The 17,738-nt window shown below is 39.2% G+C and overlaps 1 protein-coding gene across 2 annotated transcripts in view; it reads right to left on the minus strand.

Annotated features, from left to right (window-relative positions):
- The window catches only part of GARS1 (glycyl-tRNA synthetase 1), a 40,581-nt gene extending 23,717 nt beyond the window's left edge, over positions 1–16,864 (minus strand). The window contains exons 1-7 of one of the 2 annotated variants that reach the window (XM_027102271.1): positions 16,467–16,864; positions 9,771–9,872; positions 8,777–8,879; positions 7,609–7,750; positions 6,328–6,416; positions 5,531–5,607; positions 2,034–2,179 (exon numbers count right to left, since the gene is read on the minus strand). In XM_027102271.1, coding sequence (XP_026958072.1) covers positions 2,034–2,179; positions 5,531–5,607; positions 6,328–6,416; positions 7,609–7,750; positions 8,777–8,879; positions 9,771–9,872; positions 16,467–16,688 — 881 coding nt within the window. In that variant the 5' untranslated portion in view covers positions 16,689–16,864. The remainder of the gene's footprint in view (positions 1–2,033; positions 2,180–5,530; positions 5,608–6,327; positions 6,417–7,608; positions 7,751–8,776; positions 8,880–9,770; positions 9,873–16,466) is intronic. The other variant, XM_027102272.1, reaches the window with a different exon arrangement.
- Positions 16,865–17,738: the final 874 nt, after the last annotated feature.

Below are 17,738 nucleotides of genomic sequence, written 5' to 3' on the forward strand. Positions count from 1 at the left end.
AATTCTAGATACAAATCCTAAAAGTCCTAAATATACTATCTTCACACAAAGCTGTATGGGCCCTAAAAATAAAAAGAAGTTTTCGAAATAGAAATTTTCCTCAGTAGCAAACATTCTCAAACAGGTAATAGAGAAGGTATCAGGTGGCTGGCAGGGCAATACCACTGTTAGACATGTCATTTAATTTCATCACTCCAGTGAATCACACATGACCTCTCTTACAGTATCTCTAAAACCTCTGATATTCTCCTGACTAATCATTTACTTTGGAGGCAGATGACAATTTTAGATCCTTTTGAAAATAAAGTAAGTATACCTCTGCTGTTAACCTACATATTAAAGCATAACCGTGGAGCTAAAAAGAAGCCGGTATGGGCTGACATTTAACATTAGAGCTCACTCATCACAATCATCACACCATGGCAAGCAATTTTCAGGGTTTTTCATATCATTTTCTTCTTTGTACCCAGAGACACAAAGAAATAGAGAAGTCCAGAATGATCGACTCTTTGTGGTACTTTATATCTTCAGCCAGAGGCCTCTTCTGTATTTCTCCACATTTCAAAAAGTTACAGTCACTCAAATACACCCTGAGAGCCATTGTTTTCTTCTCAATTTCAGAGACAATATTCTGGGCAAAACATCACATAAGAAAGCGCTCCCAACAGCCTACTTCAAAAGAAACGTTTTATGAAAACAACTTTAAAGTAAAGAAAAATTAAAATTTTACTCTCGTCTCACTCTTCTCTTCAACAACTCTTTTCATTTTGTGGTTTTTATCCAAATATAAGTATAGTTACAGTTAATATGTACATTTATTAAGTAGAGTGTACTAAATTATACTTTATACTTTTGTATTTTCTAAAAAAATTGTAAAATTTTCTCATATTTAACAGTTGCAGAGTATTCTACTAAAATAACCTACTTTACTATAATTTATTTAACCGTCCTGAAACTATGGGATAAATAGGTTATTTCTACTTTTCATTTATACACTCTTGGTAAGTATAGCTTCCTTTCCTTTGAGTTATTTCGTTAGATAAATTCACAGGAGTGGGAAGGCAGGTCAGAGGGCACGGCCCATTTTATGACTCTCTGTATGTATTGCCAAAATGAAAGGTTCACCCTTGGCCTCTTTCCACAAAATATCCTAAATCAACCCACTGTCTTATTAAAATAATTCCAATAATACATTCTGTCACAATTAATTTTTATTATTCTTTAGTTTCTACTCCAGGAAATATGATCTATCTAGCTTCATCTAGCAAAACCCATCCTCTTCCCCTAAAATGAGACCATGAGAAAAACATCTGAAGCTATGAGATGGAATACTTTGACTAAGTTTGTTAACAATGGACAAGGAATCTGGACATACAGATTCTTCTTCTGAATCATATTGTAAACTGCTCAGGTTTTCTTTACTCTATCTGTGAAAACCACACTTTAGCTTGAATCAACAAACTAAACGTATCCTGTCCAACATGGTAGGTCACTAGTCACATGTCTATTTAAATTCTTAAAATTAAATAAATTTAGAAATTCAGTTCCTCAGAAGCACTAGCCCCATTTCAAGTACACAACAGCCCCATGTGGCTAATGGCTACCATACTGGACAGCAGATTATAGAATATCTCCACCACTGCAGAAAGTTCCGTTGGGCAGTGCTGATCTACAACAAATGGTTTCCAAAGTCTCCTTCGACAGTAAGTTCAATGTCTTTCAAAATCGTTCTTCAACCCTCTCTCCCGCCCTATGCAGCTATAACTACAAGATGTGATGATCACAGACTTCTGTGTTTATTTTGTGACCAAAAAAAAATCATCATATATACTAAAAAATAAAAACTATTTTCAGAAAGAATTAGAAGAAATAAAATTTAAGAATACATCTGTCATTATTTCTCCTTAATATATTTGTCTATACTTTCTACAAATCACTTTTCAAACATCTTCCTTCATGGCTGATATTGATATTTACCTTTTATTACAAGTAATTTTAATAACTTCATTACATAAACAATAAGTGATACATACCCAGGCATGTTTCCTCCAGGCCCAATGAAGGTCTTGAACATTAAGTTAAAAGGCACTGGAGGGGAAAGATCATTTCCAGTAGTGGGGGATTTTACATTATAGTTCACAAAAAGATCCCCCAGTTCTTGCTGTCCATAGTTATCGAGCTAAAGAATACATCAAGAAAATGATCAGTGTAAAAGACAGAAAAAACAAGGCATACAATAAAGTATTATATATAAAACCCCATCCATCATTAAAATTCACCCAAAATAAAACCATCAGAATTAACCTAACCTTCAAGATATTTACATTAAACCCATAAACAGTTTATACTCTTTCCATTTACCAACAGAGAAATGGAGTATCTTTCTGGGACCGACCTAAAATTCACACACATACCATTGAAAGATACAACGGTACAATGAAAGATAAGGTAAAATACCTCTTGTTCAATTATAGTAGTTCCTGGTTGGCAAGAATCTGAATCACATAAATAAGTTTTCACAGTTGAATTTTACTACTCTGTACACTTAAGAGCCAGGTGCACTTCCCTGTCTATTAATTAAATGTGCATGTAACTTTCCTTTCCCACCAGATATTAAGTTCCTTGAAGGTAGAAGCTGTGTCTTATTCACTTCTGCATTTTCCAGGGCACTGCACATCCTATACATTGATATCAATGCCAAACCCTCTAAAATGATATATGAGCTCCAATTCAAAACCTTCAAATGACTATGACAAACCATCTAATAGTAAAGAATATTTAAAACTTAAAAAAAAACTTCTAATAGAAATAAAATAATTAGATAAATCAACTAATGAGTGATGGCATGTGGGGTCAGAAAAACCAGGGTAAATCACCCAACTCTACCACTTATGGGTTGTGTGATTCAGGATCAAGTTCCAACCTAATCTCTCTGAGCCTCAGTTTGCTTATCTGTAAAATGGGGAGAACAGATTCTACCTCACTTCTTAACCACAGAGGGTGAATCAGTGCCTTTTATTTATTTTTTAAAAATTTTTTATTTATCTATTTATTTTTGGTTGCATTGGGCCTTCATTGTTGCTCAAAGGCTTTCTCTAGTTGCGGCGAGCGGGGAGCTACTCTTTGTTGTGGTGCGCGGGCTTCTCATTGCGGTGGCTTCTCTTGTTGCAGAGCATAGGCTCTAGGCACGTGGGCTTCAGTAGTTGTGGCGCACAGGCTTCAGTAGTTGTGGCTCGCGGGCTCTAGAGCGCAGGATCAGTAGCTGTGGCACACGGGGCTTAGTTGCTCCGCAGCATGTGGGATCTTACTGGACCAGGGCTTGAACCCATGTCCCCTGCATTGGCAGGTGGATTCTTAACCACTGTGCCACTAGGGAAGTCCGTCAATGCCTTTTATGTTTTTTTAATTTTTTTTTAAGTTTATTATTTATTTTTTGCTGCATTGGGTCTTTGTTGCTGCACGCAGCTTTCTCTAGTTGCAGCGAGCGGGGGCTACTCTTCGTTGCAGTGGGCGGGCTTCTCATTGAGATGGCTTCTCTTGTTGAGGAGTACGGGCTCTAGGCGCATGGGCTTCAGTAGTTGTGGCTCGCGAGCTCTAGAGCGCAGGCTCAGTAGTTGCTCCACGGCATATGGGATTGTCCCAGAACAGGGCTCGAACCCACGTCCCCTGCATTGGCAGGCGGATTCTTAACTACTGCGCCACCAGGGAAGCCCCCTCAATGCCTTTTAGATAAACTATCATGCTTCATAAAGCTAACAAGGAGTCACAGGCACTAACAGGTCCAGAAAATGCCATTATGTGCTGAAGCAACAGATGCACCTCTGGCCAGGGAATCCACTGAGGCCATTTCTGAGTATCAGGCCATTTCCATGGGTTCCTAACATTTCACTAAAGATTAAATTGACAGCTATATACAACTGACCCTTGAACAACACATAAAACTTACAGCTGAGCCTCTATAACTGCAGTTCCCCTGCATCTGCAGATTCAACCAACCACAAACCGTGTAGTACTGTAGTATTTGCTACTGAAAAATAGCAGAGTGTAAGTGGACCTAAACAGTTCAAACCCACGTTGTTCAAGGGTCAACAAATGATACAATATGGCAAATCAAAACCCAAACTGTTCTCCTGGAACATGTACCTGAGATGAAACAGGAAGTGCTCAAACTATAAATTATGACTTAACAAAACAACTAATTACTTCCTGTCTCTGACAATTTATTTGGAAATGAACAAAACTGTTAAGATCAAAGACACTCAAAGACATGTGCACACAAAACCTTAATAAGTCTAAAATTCTGAACGGGAAACAGAATAATTTAAGGGTAATTTGAGGTGCTTTTTATTTCTTCTTTCTTATAAAGGTCATACCTTTGGAAAAGGAAGGAAATGAGAAATGAGGGTGTGGCCATAACAGTATCAAAGAACAAGAACTGATTTTCTAAACCATGAGTAACAACACTAAAGCAATGAGCTTCAAGCAAGGGATAAAATATACTTCACAAGGTTCAAAATAAATTGGCAGATGAGTCAATAGCCAGATTAAGAGGTTTTTCAATTTAAATGAGGAAGGAGAAAATTTCTCAGCTAATGTTGGAAAGCTAGATACCACAGAGGAAAATCAGCATGTTTAAAAAAATTAGGGCGACAGTGGAGAAGTATCCAGTAATTTTCATGAGAGAAAAGCAGAGTTAGAGTCCTACATTCAGCCTCATTTATATACCAATGTAAAGAAAAAATATATAAACACAGCACTGGTGGTTGTTTTCTTTTATCCAAGGAAGTAAAAGAAGTTTAAGAGGTGAGCCCTGGTGGACCTCATGATCAAATATGGTGCTGGAGAAATGTACTTTGCATAAAACGATGGATGAGGTGAGAAATCAGCAACATCCACATACAGGCATGTTCAACTTCCTGGGGCAAAGGTGTGCAGTTTTCATCATATTTTTAATGTAGTATGTGACCTAAAAAAAGGATAAGAACTACTTCTGATATAGAAGGTATTTCTGCACTTGGTAAAAGTCAGAATAGATGATCTCAATGCCTTTCCTAAAACTTGTCAACTTCAATACAAGTTATAAAACTAAAGGTCTACAGGAAAAGCAGGGGTCTGCTCCATCAGGTTCTAAAAAGAAGCATGTAGTCAGGGACAGTGCAACCAGAAGCAGATCAAGTGGCTGATGAGACAGTGCTCATATAGATATCTGCCCTAAATCTCCACACTGAACGCTATCCATCATTAGACACTGTCCTGGTTTTTGCTATTAAATCCAGAAAACTGGTTTCCAAGGAGAGAGAACTAATTTCACGCCTATTTACATTGACTTGCTAGTTTGACAGAAATAAAGGTTAGCCACAAAAGGCTGACAGAGAAGAAAATGCAAAAAGAGATGATATGAGGGACAGAAGGTAAACTCTCCTTTTTTTACTATTGTGACCAGGCCAGCACAATATGGAATTCAACAGTTAACAAATGCTGAAAGACAGACAGCACCTACCTGGGTTATTGCGATCTCTCAAGTACTCACCTGGGCCAAGACACTTTCCATCTCTGATTTCTTCTCAGCAGAACACTTCTTATCAGACATCAATTTCTGTAAATGAGCTATATAAGAACAAGTATTAGTACATGTCAATTTCAATCAATGGGAAAAAGGACGATGTACTTTTTTTTAAAAATTTTATTTATGTATGTATGTATGTATGTATGTATGTATGTATGTACGTTTGGCTGTGTTGGGTCTTCGTTTCTGTGCGAGGGCTTTCTCTAGTTGTGGCAAGCGGGGGCCACTCTTCATCGCGGTGTGCGGGCCTCTCACTATCGCGGCCTCTCTTGTTGTGGAGCACAAGCTCCAGATGCGCAGGCTCAGTAGTTGTGGCTCACGGGCCTAGTTGTTCTGCGGCATGTGGGATCTTCCCAGACCAGGGCTCGAACCCGTGTCCCCTGCGTTGGCAGGCAGATTCTCAACCACTGCGCCACCAGGGAAGCCCCAGGACAATGTACTTTTGAGTTTCAATGTTGGGCAGGTAAAAAAACGAAACTAAGGATAATGTTCTTAATTTATATGAATCCCATGGTTGATTTTACAGGGACAGTCATGATATTGTCTTGATTCTTTCCATGACTTAGAACTTCTAATTATCTGTATATAACTTTCTTTTTCAATAAGGGACTTGTTCTGTATACTTAAGATCGGTGCACTTTACTCTTTATATGTTATGTCCCAAGAAAAAATTTAAAAACTTGAGAAAAAAGTTTAATCCAAACCCTTTGTTTTGATCAATCCTACTCGAAAGGTTATTTATCTGAGATGAAGAACCATACCTTTCAATAGATGGTCAGCACGAAAACACTCTCCATTTTTTACATCTTTCACCATGAAGTCAGCAAATTTGTCTACATGGCCAGAAGTCCTAAGTTAATAAATGCCAAGCCAATTAGTCATTTTCATACAAATTAACCCATAAACTTTACCTTATAAGACTATCTCCCTTCTATATATTTATCCAAAGTTTACATCTGTATATCTGAAAGATGGAAGCTCCCATATCTATTATGAGATATCCCATGGTAGATAAAAATGTACACCAAAGAAAATTCTTCCTCAAATCTATTCTCACCCTCTCCCCAACTTCTTCCTCCCCTTAGGAAAAAAAATACTAACTAGATTACACTTTTCCACAAATTGTCATAAAGTCTGTGCTACTTTGCAGAATCAATAAATCCATACCTATCCCATTATTATTACTGATCTAAGCAAAGGCCAAAACCATGGGGAATTTGACTAGCCAAGACTTTGTGATAACTCAGTATAGACACTGAACCTTAAGGAAAGAGTTTTCTGCCACTGAAACCTGGTTGGACACTGGCATCATCTCTGTACAGCTATTAGTGGGGCAAGTAGCTAAAGAATAGGCTGTCCTGATCCATCATCAAGAATTCAACTTGTTTTAATTGGCTGAAACTAGGAGAGAGCCTAAACTATATAAATAGCGAAAAATAGCTCTTTAACAGGCAACATTAAATGAATGAAGTGATGAGATACAAAATGTAAGAATTCCTCTTTCAGTTTCGTATTTGAGAAATCCTGACCTGCTTTCAACAAAGTTGGTAGGAATAATCTAAATTTCTGCATTGAAACATCAATACAAATAGTAGCATTTGACTTACAATATATACACACCTTTGCCCAGAGCTTCTATGAATTTATACTAAGGAAATAATCAGGATATACATAAAAACTCATCTATTGGGATGTTCAATGTAATCAAACATAAGAAACAACTTAAATGCCTACCCTCATTCACTAGTTAAGTAAATTATGGCACGTCATTAAAAATACTTTAGAAGAATACTTAATGACATAATGTTCACCTATATTATGTGAAAAAAAGCACTGCGCTACTAAACGCACATGAACTTAAAAAGACAGAAAGGATAAATACAACATTTTTAACATGGCTACCTGTGGGCAATGAGTATATATTTTCTTCGTTTTTCTTTATTTTCCAGATTTTCACAATGAACATGGGTAGTTTTTTTGAATCAAAAAGTTACTTAAGTATGCATATTCAAGAATGTCAACCCTCAAAGTAGGGACCTTACTTTAAAACTGGCTCAGGGGTGAGCATGGTGCAATCAATCTCCAGAATCTGTTCCTCTTGGATAAAGTGCTGCCTCCACGTCTGAATAATATTGTTTTTCAAAGCACATCCAACTGGCCCAAAATCATAGAGACCACTAACACCTGCAAAATATGACAGGAAAACGGGTACTCTACCTTGTCACTCTGCACGAATCAAAGCAAGCAGATGGGAGAAACTGATACTTGTAAGACTTCACATACTCCCTAAAAATGTATTCAAGTCAACACTTCAAATCCCTTAACACTGAAGAGCCTTATTTCCAGGTAGCTGACAGAAGTAAAACTAAAATGGTCTTACTCCATTAACTGCAGTATTTCCATATTTGAAATTTCAAGTAGGAATAGCAAAAAACTAAAAACAAAAGAAGTTCCTCCATATGTAAGAAACAAAATGAAAAAGCAGATTATAGAAATCAGAAAATAATTTGCTGCATCAGCTGAATAACAATGATCTCAAATTTTAGCACCCAATTCTCTAATTTATTCTTGGGTATTTGAGCCACTATTTAAACCTCAAGAAGTAAGACATTTAGAGATCTGCTCAGACTAAAACTCAAATCAAGTTTCAGTGGCAAAGTACTGAAAGTCTAATATTGTTGCAGTAATCTCTGTTAACTATGAAAAATATCAGTGAATTATACTTGTCTACATAAATTCATAGTGTTCAGAAAAATGTAGAGATTTATCTGCATAGCCATGAAGAACGTTTTCTCCTGGCAGTTGCCATAATGAATAATCTAGAAACTGTGGTTTACCACTGCCCTTGTGGGGAGCGGCACAGTACAGTCAGCCAGTGCTAGAATGGCCCTCTACTGCTCTCAGGTCTTCACTGGCATTTTAAGAAGGGTCTGATATGTACATGGACACATCAAACACTTAATATCTGGGCCTCTCCAAATTCCCTAAGTCTTAATGGAAAAACGCTATCTCCAAAAATAAATAGGGTTGAGGGAAATAAGAACTGATATCATGCCAAATGAATGACTCTAAACAAATGAAAGCAAGATATCTATCCCCTGCTTTGTGTGACCTGAAACTATTAGATATCAAGCAAGCTGTGGTTTTGATTTAAGAACAATATTAAAGCCACTAACAACACAGTTTTTCTTTCTCTCATTAATCCCCTACCTCCATAAATAGCAAAAGCTTGATCGTAGAAAAACCTCCTCTTCAGGGTATCTTCCATTTTCGCTCTGTCTACAACATCATCTTTGGGCTGTAACGCTAGTTCCTGTAAGGGATTTTTAAAGAGAAAATATGTGATTGAACAAGTGAATGGGAATTTCAATTTATACATGTGAATTTACTTTATTCCTCAGCAGAATTCACTATAAATTTATCAGACAAGATTTTGATACCCTTAAAACAAAAGAAACCTTAGGGTTTTTTTCCCCTTTGAGTTACAGAAAAGATACTTTTACTTAATTATTTAGGAAAGTATACGATCATTTCCAAGATTACAAGACTAAGCTTACTTAGATGCAGATACTGATAAGCAATATCTGAATTTTTAGTGGATCCCTGTAGCAAAATAGCGACTTAAAACTCCAAACAGGAAATTCCCTGATGGTCCAGTGGTTAGGACTCGGTGCTTTCACTGCCAGGGCTGGGTTCAATCCCTGGTTGGGGAACTAAGATCCCACAAGCCATGCAGTGCAGCCAAAAAAAGAAAAAACTCCAAACGATTTCAGTTTGTTGATGGGACGTTTATAATTTGAAAAGTTTGGAAGCAGGTATCAGGTGACTAGAACTTTTCCTTAAAAGAAAATAATTTAAAGCAGCATAACCATTATTTGCAGGTATAGGAGAATTCATAAAGAACACAATGCCTTCCAGGGAAATTCATGAAACATAACCAGTCTAGGATCTGAGTCTGGGGGGAGAAGGGGTAGGTCAGGGTTGAGGAAGGCTTTGTAGAGAAATTTTGAATTACACGTTGAAAGGATGAAGAAGGAGTCTGCCAGGTAGAGGGGGAGGAGAGGAAGGCATACTGGATAAATAGAGATAAAGCAAATGTTACTTGTTCAGAAACTTTTCTAGGTCTCTCCTGCCCAAAGAGACTAAATAAAGATAAACAATCCTATACCTACTTACATTCCTTTTTGAGGATCCTGAGACTCACCTTTGCTTCCAGAACCCTCTTCCGGGCTTTGAGCTCAGCTACTGCTTTGTCTACATCGACCTGGGGTGCTTTATCTTCTTTCAGTTTTCGCACAAGATCTCCCTAGCCAACAAAGAGAATCTGTATTCACAACTGGTTTCAGAAGTCAAGAAAAGTTAGGAATGGGTTTTTAAGCATGCCTTTTAAAAAGTATCCGTGTAAGAATGAGGAAATTCAAATGTTTATTATGTGAAAGGTCATTATGAATAACTGTAGGTCGTTGCCCTCAGCATTTATAATCTAGCAGAATATCCAAATACAAGTACATAAATAACTATGCTTGCAGGGTGATTATTACTGGTTTGTTTGTTTGTTTTCTTTGTGGGGAGGAGACAGATGGTGGAGAGAAAAGCATTGATAAAAAGTAAAGAGCAAAAAAAAAAAGTAAAGAGCAATATAACTACTGAGAACACAGAAGAACCAATAAATAGACTACCCTCTCCTTGAACCCCTCTCCTTTCTTGCATACAAAAAAATGACTAACTTAGTTTTCCGCTTACTTCTCTGACCATTTCTTCTCAGTCATTACTGGCTAATCTTCCTCTGCCCTTTATTGTTGGAATTTTTTCCTTGCTACTTTCTTTAGACTACTTTATTCACTTCCAACAACCCTGTACACTGATTTTATTACAGCAATGTGGTGGAATAGGCAATCTGAGAAAACAAAACACTATCACACGGTCTGGGAAACTTCAAGATGAGAAATTAAAGTTATCAAATTAATAGAGCCCTTGGGTGCCCAACAGAAGCAACTGCTCTCTAAAGGAGTAGACCTTCCATAGGCCTTTCAGGATTTTCACAGATTAGGGTTACCAAAATAATAAGCACTAAACTCAAAATTTAAAAATCCATGAGGAAAGAAGCCACCATGTGTGAGACTCAGCAGAAATGACAAATAACAAAATTAGATCCTTTAAAAGTATTAGAATGACCAAATATACTTTTTAAATGCTCAAGATGTTAAAACTAAAATAAAAGGAGGAATCAACAACATGAGCAAAGAACAAGAGAATATCAGAAACAATCAGGGGACTTGAAAAAGAACCACACAGATGATCTGGAAATAAATCACTGAAGTTCAAAACTCACTGGACAGTTTAAATAGCAGATCAGACACAGCTGAAGAGAGAATTAGTGACCTAGAAGAACGACCTAAAGAAATTATCTGTGGATAATTTCCATCCCATGGAATGTAGCAGAGAGACAAAGTTGAAAATACAAATGAGGTAATGAGACACAGAGAAGAGAATGGAAATGGGATAGATGTCCTCCTTATTCCCCTCTGTATTTTCAAACTAATTCCTCTTTTCTCCTTCTAAAACTCCAGCTCCTTTGAGCCTGTCATCAACCTTTCTCCCTGTTGTTGATGTTTTCTAAGCTCCTGCCTATTTTCCCTCATTCAATGAGTCCCCCTCTCCTGCAATTCATTCTACTTTAGAATGTCCCAGTTAGGAGGTGAAAAAGCTGTTTAAAATGATCTCAACCTAGAGCCTAACTCTGCTTATATACCATGAGAAGAATTTCCCCAGTTTTAACATACATGAATTCTCCAGGAATGCACCCAGGAAAATGTAATTTAAAGGAAGACTAAAATCAACTATACTTCAGTTTTTTTAAAAAAAGGAAAATTGTACCTTGCTTTGTTCAGAATTTTACAAAGTTGTTATTATTTGAAATAAAAAACAAACCATGTGACCACAGGCTATGCTGCCATCCTGAGTAAACGATACAGTATACCTTTATCAATGTGCACTTAGAGCAACTGTATCCACAGTAAATCTACGTAGAGGTATAAGCATCTGCTTAATTCAATATAACTTCCAGTGGAGTCATACCCCCAAATCTACATATTAAAATAATATCATTTTAATATAAATCATTTTTTATTTATTTGTATTACATTTAGAGCATTATGCGTACACATATCTTTCTTTAATTTATGTAGATATTTCATATGAATTTCATTACAGGGTAGTAATGGAGAATTCCAAAATATCTGGTGTAAAAGGGTACACTGGGTCTGATATAGTTGAGAACCACTGAATTGGTTCTTCCTCTCAATCTCTTACTGTGTACAAATAAATCTGGTCTGTTATTATACTAGCAGTTTTTATTCTATTATCTTGACCTCTCTAGCTAAAGCAACATCCTTAGTCACCTTCTAACTTTAATTTCTTTATTACACGTACAATACCTGAAATCACCCTATCAATTGATTGGCTTCTTTATTTACACACATTTTATCTGTCCCTGTCATTATAAAGCAGGCTCTTTTAAGACAGGAACTCCGGCATGTCAATTCTGGCACTCAAACATTTGTTGCCTGCTATCACAACCTAAACCTAGCACAACGCTAAGCACTTAGTACTTGGTAAATATCTACTGGCTTATTCTTTACTCATTCAGTGGTTCTTTTCCCTTCCTCTACCCGTCAGAACACTTATCTCATAAATGTTCACTGATAGTGCTTTTTGATAGGGATAAGAACCTTGTGAGGGTCTGTGTTCTGAAAAGAGAGTGGCAAGCAGTTCTTTTTGAATGTCTTAAAGAAGTAAGCAAGCAGTTCTTTTGAATACCTACCCTTATGTGTCAAGTATTGGCACTCCCATATTTTCTTTTGGAGCTTTTCAAAGGACACTGGGTAAGCAAGGCCACAAGTAGGTAAAGGTAAAGGTAGGAAGAATTTAAAATTTTTAAAATTAAAATTAGTTTTCCTGAATCATTTTTCTGTCTCTTAAAGTTCAGGCACACAATCAGGCACACATACATTCAAGGATAGGCTAGCTATCAACAGAAGCAGTGGGAAAGTGAGGATTCCTACACTGAGTTAATCATCTCTAAAAAATCTCAGTGAATTAAGGAAATAATTGTGTTTATTTTGAATAATGGAATAATTAAAACCATGATTTGTAATGATTTAATTGTGTAAACAAAAGAATTGGAGGTGATCGAAACATGGAAAGTAAGTACTTAAGGATTCCTAATTTCTAATTATTTTCTTCCCTCTTTCTTCACCACCAACTATAGTGTGTGTGTGTGTTGAACGAAACCGATGTGAAACATCATCAATATTTCTAAATTACCTTTAAGAAACATCATCTAGAAGCTTAATTCCTGTATAAATTCTTACCATAAAGACATATATTAGAACTAAGAGTCTGTGATTATAAAGCAGAATACTTATTAGGTGAGAAATCACTTCAAGGGATCTTTTTCATGCATCCTTCATATATATCATGATGCATATTCAGTTGGCCAAGGAAAAACAAGAAAACATTTCCTCACCTTTTTAAGATGTTTGGCTATATCATGATGCATATTCAGTTGGCCAAGGAAAAACAAGAAAACATTTCCTCACCTTTTTAAGATGTTTGGCTTTACACATGGGCCTAGAAGGTTCTTGTTAAGATTAAAAAGTTAATTTCAGATTTCCAAGTTTTATAACCATTGACAAAAACTTCATAAACTTATCATTTGTCCTTTGTGGATTAAGCAACAGTTTTAATGGGCACTCTCAGTTCAGAAAATCAAAGCAGAGAAAAATCCAGGGCTCTAAAATTTCCCAAAATTGAATTTTATTATTGGCCACAAATACTATCAGTTGCTTTTTGAAGTGACAGTCTCACTTCACTCATTTTCCGGAACCCAAGACTGAATAACAATTTTTTGTCAGACATTTTAGAGTGTTTCATTCTTGCAACTCGAACAATCATAAGTGCTCTTCCTCAGGCAATCATCATATGTGGGTATGCTTTATGCATACTTCCCATTTAGTCACACAGAATATTAAAAAGATGTGTGCACAAAGGTCCGAATTTAATAAAATTAATAATTCTTATTGGGACTTCCCAGGTGGTGCAGTGGTTAAGAATCAGCCTGCCAATGCAGGGGACACGGGTTCGATCCCTGGTCCGGGAAGATCACACATGCCGCGGAGCAACTAGGCCCATGCGCCACAACTACTGAAGCCCACTCACCTAGAGCCTGTGCTCTGCAACAAGAGAAGCCACCACAATGAGAAGCCCACACACCGCAAGAGTAGCCCCAGCTCACCGCAACTAGAGAAAGCCCGTGCACAGCAACGAAGACCCAATGCAGCAAAAAAAAAATAAATAAATATTTAAAATAATAATAATAATTCTTACTGCTTTTTCAAGGATACTCTAAAGCAAAACTGAGGTTTTGTTTTGTTTTTTGGGTTTTTTTAAAACACGTGAGAGTGTGGCAGAGAATATAATGACTTGGCTTAGTATCCCTGACTTGATTAGTGCTCAGGGCCAGCAGTTCTACTCACCATGCTTTGCACCATCAGTGCAAATGTCAACACAGTGTAAAATGCAAATAACATTCTTAGTTTTATTATAAAAATGGTTTTGACCCTGGAGACCTCCAAGAATTTGCAGACCACACTTTAAGAACCACTGCCCTAGAGCAATAGTTCCCAAACAAGATACTCCAGGACAAAGTTTTCACCAATATGCAGTAAAAGAGGGGAAAAAAAGAAAAAAAAAAAGACAATGTATTAGACCTTTTTTCAAAGCTAAACCTGCTAAATATAAAAGACTGTTCTTTATTCTGAGTTATGGTCTGTCCTTTCTTTGGTATTAAAATACACTTTCTTTTATGAAATGAAAGGGGAAATAAGATGGTAGTTTGTTGATACATTTCAGTCAATCAACAAACCAAATCATTAAAAAACAGCATCCACGTAGCATAGCAGATTGGGAAATATATATGAAATACATATTTATCGGAAACACATGCCACTAACAAGACCAGTTATTAAGCACCTTAAAAAATCCCACTCCAAGGATGCCTTCAACTGCACAAACTTCACAGTGGAAGTATGTAGAATGAGAAGAAGTGACCGTGTGTCTCATTTCCTCATATAAGCAAACAAACAAACAAACAAAAAAACCAAGGGAAAAAAACGGTTTAACTAGATGATCTTTAAATTCCCTTCCAACTGACCCTGGAATCAGTGCGATTCAAAGTTCCAGGTAGTTAACTAATATATGTGTGGACCTGGAAAAGTACGGAAAAAAACAAAAACTAACTTACATAAACTAACTTACATATTCAAAAAATACCTTGAAGTACCAAAAAACTAACAATCAAGCCAACATAAACAATACACAAGATAGTAATAACATCGGAAGGCTATTCCATCATCAAAGTTTACTTCAGTTAACTAGTTCCACAGTCTTACTACAGATGGATAATTTGCACTGCAGTTCCAGGCTAACGTGGCAGAGGGAGGGGTTTGGGTGTATGTTTTTCCAAATTAGATGTATTCTCCCTTCTAAAGTGAAGTGAAAAAAACAAAAAGTTGAGAGTTAGAGAAAAGACAAAGGAACCACACCTAATTTCATTTGGGAAGGGTGGGTGGAGGGACATGGAGAATAAGCATTCACAGAGCTTTGGTATCAAGAATAAAGAAAAAATTAAGCCCATAGTGAAATTTCAAAATAAAACACTACTGAATCAGTCAGGCTCAAACTAGAAAGAAGTAGATAAAGTGGCAGAATTTGCCGAATTTTCGGCAGCTCTGCCCCAATGAATTATTTCCGAGGGAGGGATCCACCCTCCATAGCTAAGGCAAGTTATTGCATCAGGCGCCCGTGCAGGAGAAACCCATTCGGTGTTCACTACTAGGTCATCAATCCTCGGGGTCCTATTCCGAGCTTTTGGCTCTACCTGACTGGATGTGAGAATCCCTTTGAAATAATCTTTTCCTTGTCCTCTCTAAATTCTGACACTCATGCAGTGCCCTAGGAAAAGGAGGCCTGTATTAGATCACCAAGCTCTCCAGCCCATGAAACCTCCCTCCCTTCCGCAAAATCAAATTTCAAAATGTTCCATACGAAGGATGGCTGACTTCACCGAGTCACTCAGGGACATTTACAGCTTCCCACGTTTACGATCTGAAAGCTCACTCATTCTGGGGAACCCAGAAAAGGTGACAGAAGTGAAGGACGATCAACTCACATTATTAGAAACGAAAAAAAAAAAAGTTCAACACCTCCCCACATCCACGTTTCAACTATTTTTATTTCCTCAACGGACCATTCTGCTAACTAAGCACCGAATGAAGGAAGATGTCAAGGAGGAAACACTATTCAAAGCATCCTGAAGATTAAAAAACAAGAGTCAGGCAGTGAGAAGAGGAGAACCCGCAGCTTCGGCACGTAATTGATCAGGGAAGAATTAGGAATCTCGCCACCCAGGAAGCACAAAGAACACAGCAGGGACTGGAAATCTTCAGTTGAGGCTATTGAGCTAGGACAGGAGGAGAAGCAAAGGGTCACAGATCCCAGCGCCATCGGAGAAGCAAGTGGTACGGGCAGTAACAAGGATTGGGAAGGGAGAACAGATCGCATGAGGAGGGAGGCAGAACGTCGAGGGATCCGAGGAAATCACCCCAGGAGGGGGGAGGACAGGGGTCCACCGGAGGGAAGGTGGCCGGCGCACGCGGGGACTTCGGTCCAACGTGGGGAAGGCGAGGAAGATGCCTAGAAACCAAGGGCTTCCAGAGAATGAAGGAGAGGGATAATCGGTGAGGTGGACCGGTGCCCGGGGAAGAGAGAGAGAGGAGGAGAAGGAGGGGACCAGGGAGAGGAGAGCCGGGGCTGAGGGGAAGGCGAAGAATGCCGGTACCTGCTGGCGCACCGCTAGCCTGAGAGGTGCCAGCACCTCCTCAGCCCCCGCACCATCCATGCTGCTCCGGGAGGCGGCAGCGGGGAACGAGGTCGGGGCGCGGGCTGGCTTGCTGATGGGCCGGCAGGGCAGAAGAGGAGGCCGGGCCGGGAGCCGGGGCAGCGGCGACAGCAGCAGAGCGGCGCGGGTGGCTCTAAGCAGCGCCGGGCGCAGAGAGGGCATGAGACCGCTGCCCTGGGAAGTCCGGAGGGGGCGGCGGCGGAAGCGGCGCGCGCGGCCAGGCCGGGTGCATGATGAAATCGCCGCGTAAACGCCGCGGTGCGCGCGCAGCCGCACATTCCCCACCCCCGACGCGGCGTCGGGTCGCCACCAGCCGATTCGACACAAAATCCCGGAAGGACCCGGAGTCCCTCAGAGCCCCGAGAGGGCTTACCCCACAGTGGGCGCACGGGAGGGCTGCGAGGTCCCAGGTAGAACCCCCCCCCCCCCCCCCAGCGAACAGATTTGCACGATTATGCGTCAGTGGGCCTTCAAGGACGCAGCTCCATCCGACACATGCTGACCGAAACTCACGAGGACCTTCAGAGCACAGGCTTCTACAGGGGCACTGACGCCCTGGCTGACCGACGGGAGTACACACTTCTGTTTGTGTTCTTTCGCCCCCTGGTTCTTAAAGGCTCATTAGACATCACATCAGATAAGGACTTAGACTCAGTGTTGCTCAGCTCAGATGATCCTCCGATAAGGAAACAGATCGAGAGGTTAATGATTTGCCCACCTTCACCCATCCATGCCTTCCAATGTCAAGATAAAAGTTGGGGAAAGGAAGGGGAAGAATGACGGGCTTTTTGGAGAAGATCAGTGCTGACCAGCCTTTGAAGGGCGAACAAGATTTGAATCAGCAGAGATGAGGAAAGTCTGGGAAAAGATAATGTGCCAGAGAGTGGAGATGAGCGTCCAGGTGCCTGAGATTCCCTCTGCCTGGCCTTGCTTCAGCTGACCTCCCTCTTGTAGTTAGGCCACCGCTGATGGACCCTCCGGAAATGGCTTCTTCCCTTCCTCCTGCCCTAAGGGCGGGTTGGCTGCAAAAGCTGGATTCCCTTTCTACAGAGGGAATAGAAAAATAAAGAATGTATTAGTTATAGAAATAGGATTGCACACACCCACCAGAATGCCTAAAATGGAAATGATGGAAAGTGCAGTGATGCTCTGGGACTCTCGCACACAGCTGAGAGGAATGTGGATTTGTACAGCCACTTTGGAGAACTCTTT

This window comes from Aethalodelphis obliquidens, unplaced genomic scaffold (genome assembly GCF_003676395.1).
Source record: "Aethalodelphis obliquidens isolate GAN/ISIS:26980383/991018 unplaced genomic scaffold, ASM367639v1 scaffold5, whole genome shotgun sequence".
NCBI lineage: Eukaryota > Metazoa > Chordata > Mammalia > Artiodactyla > Delphinidae > Aethalodelphis > Aethalodelphis obliquidens.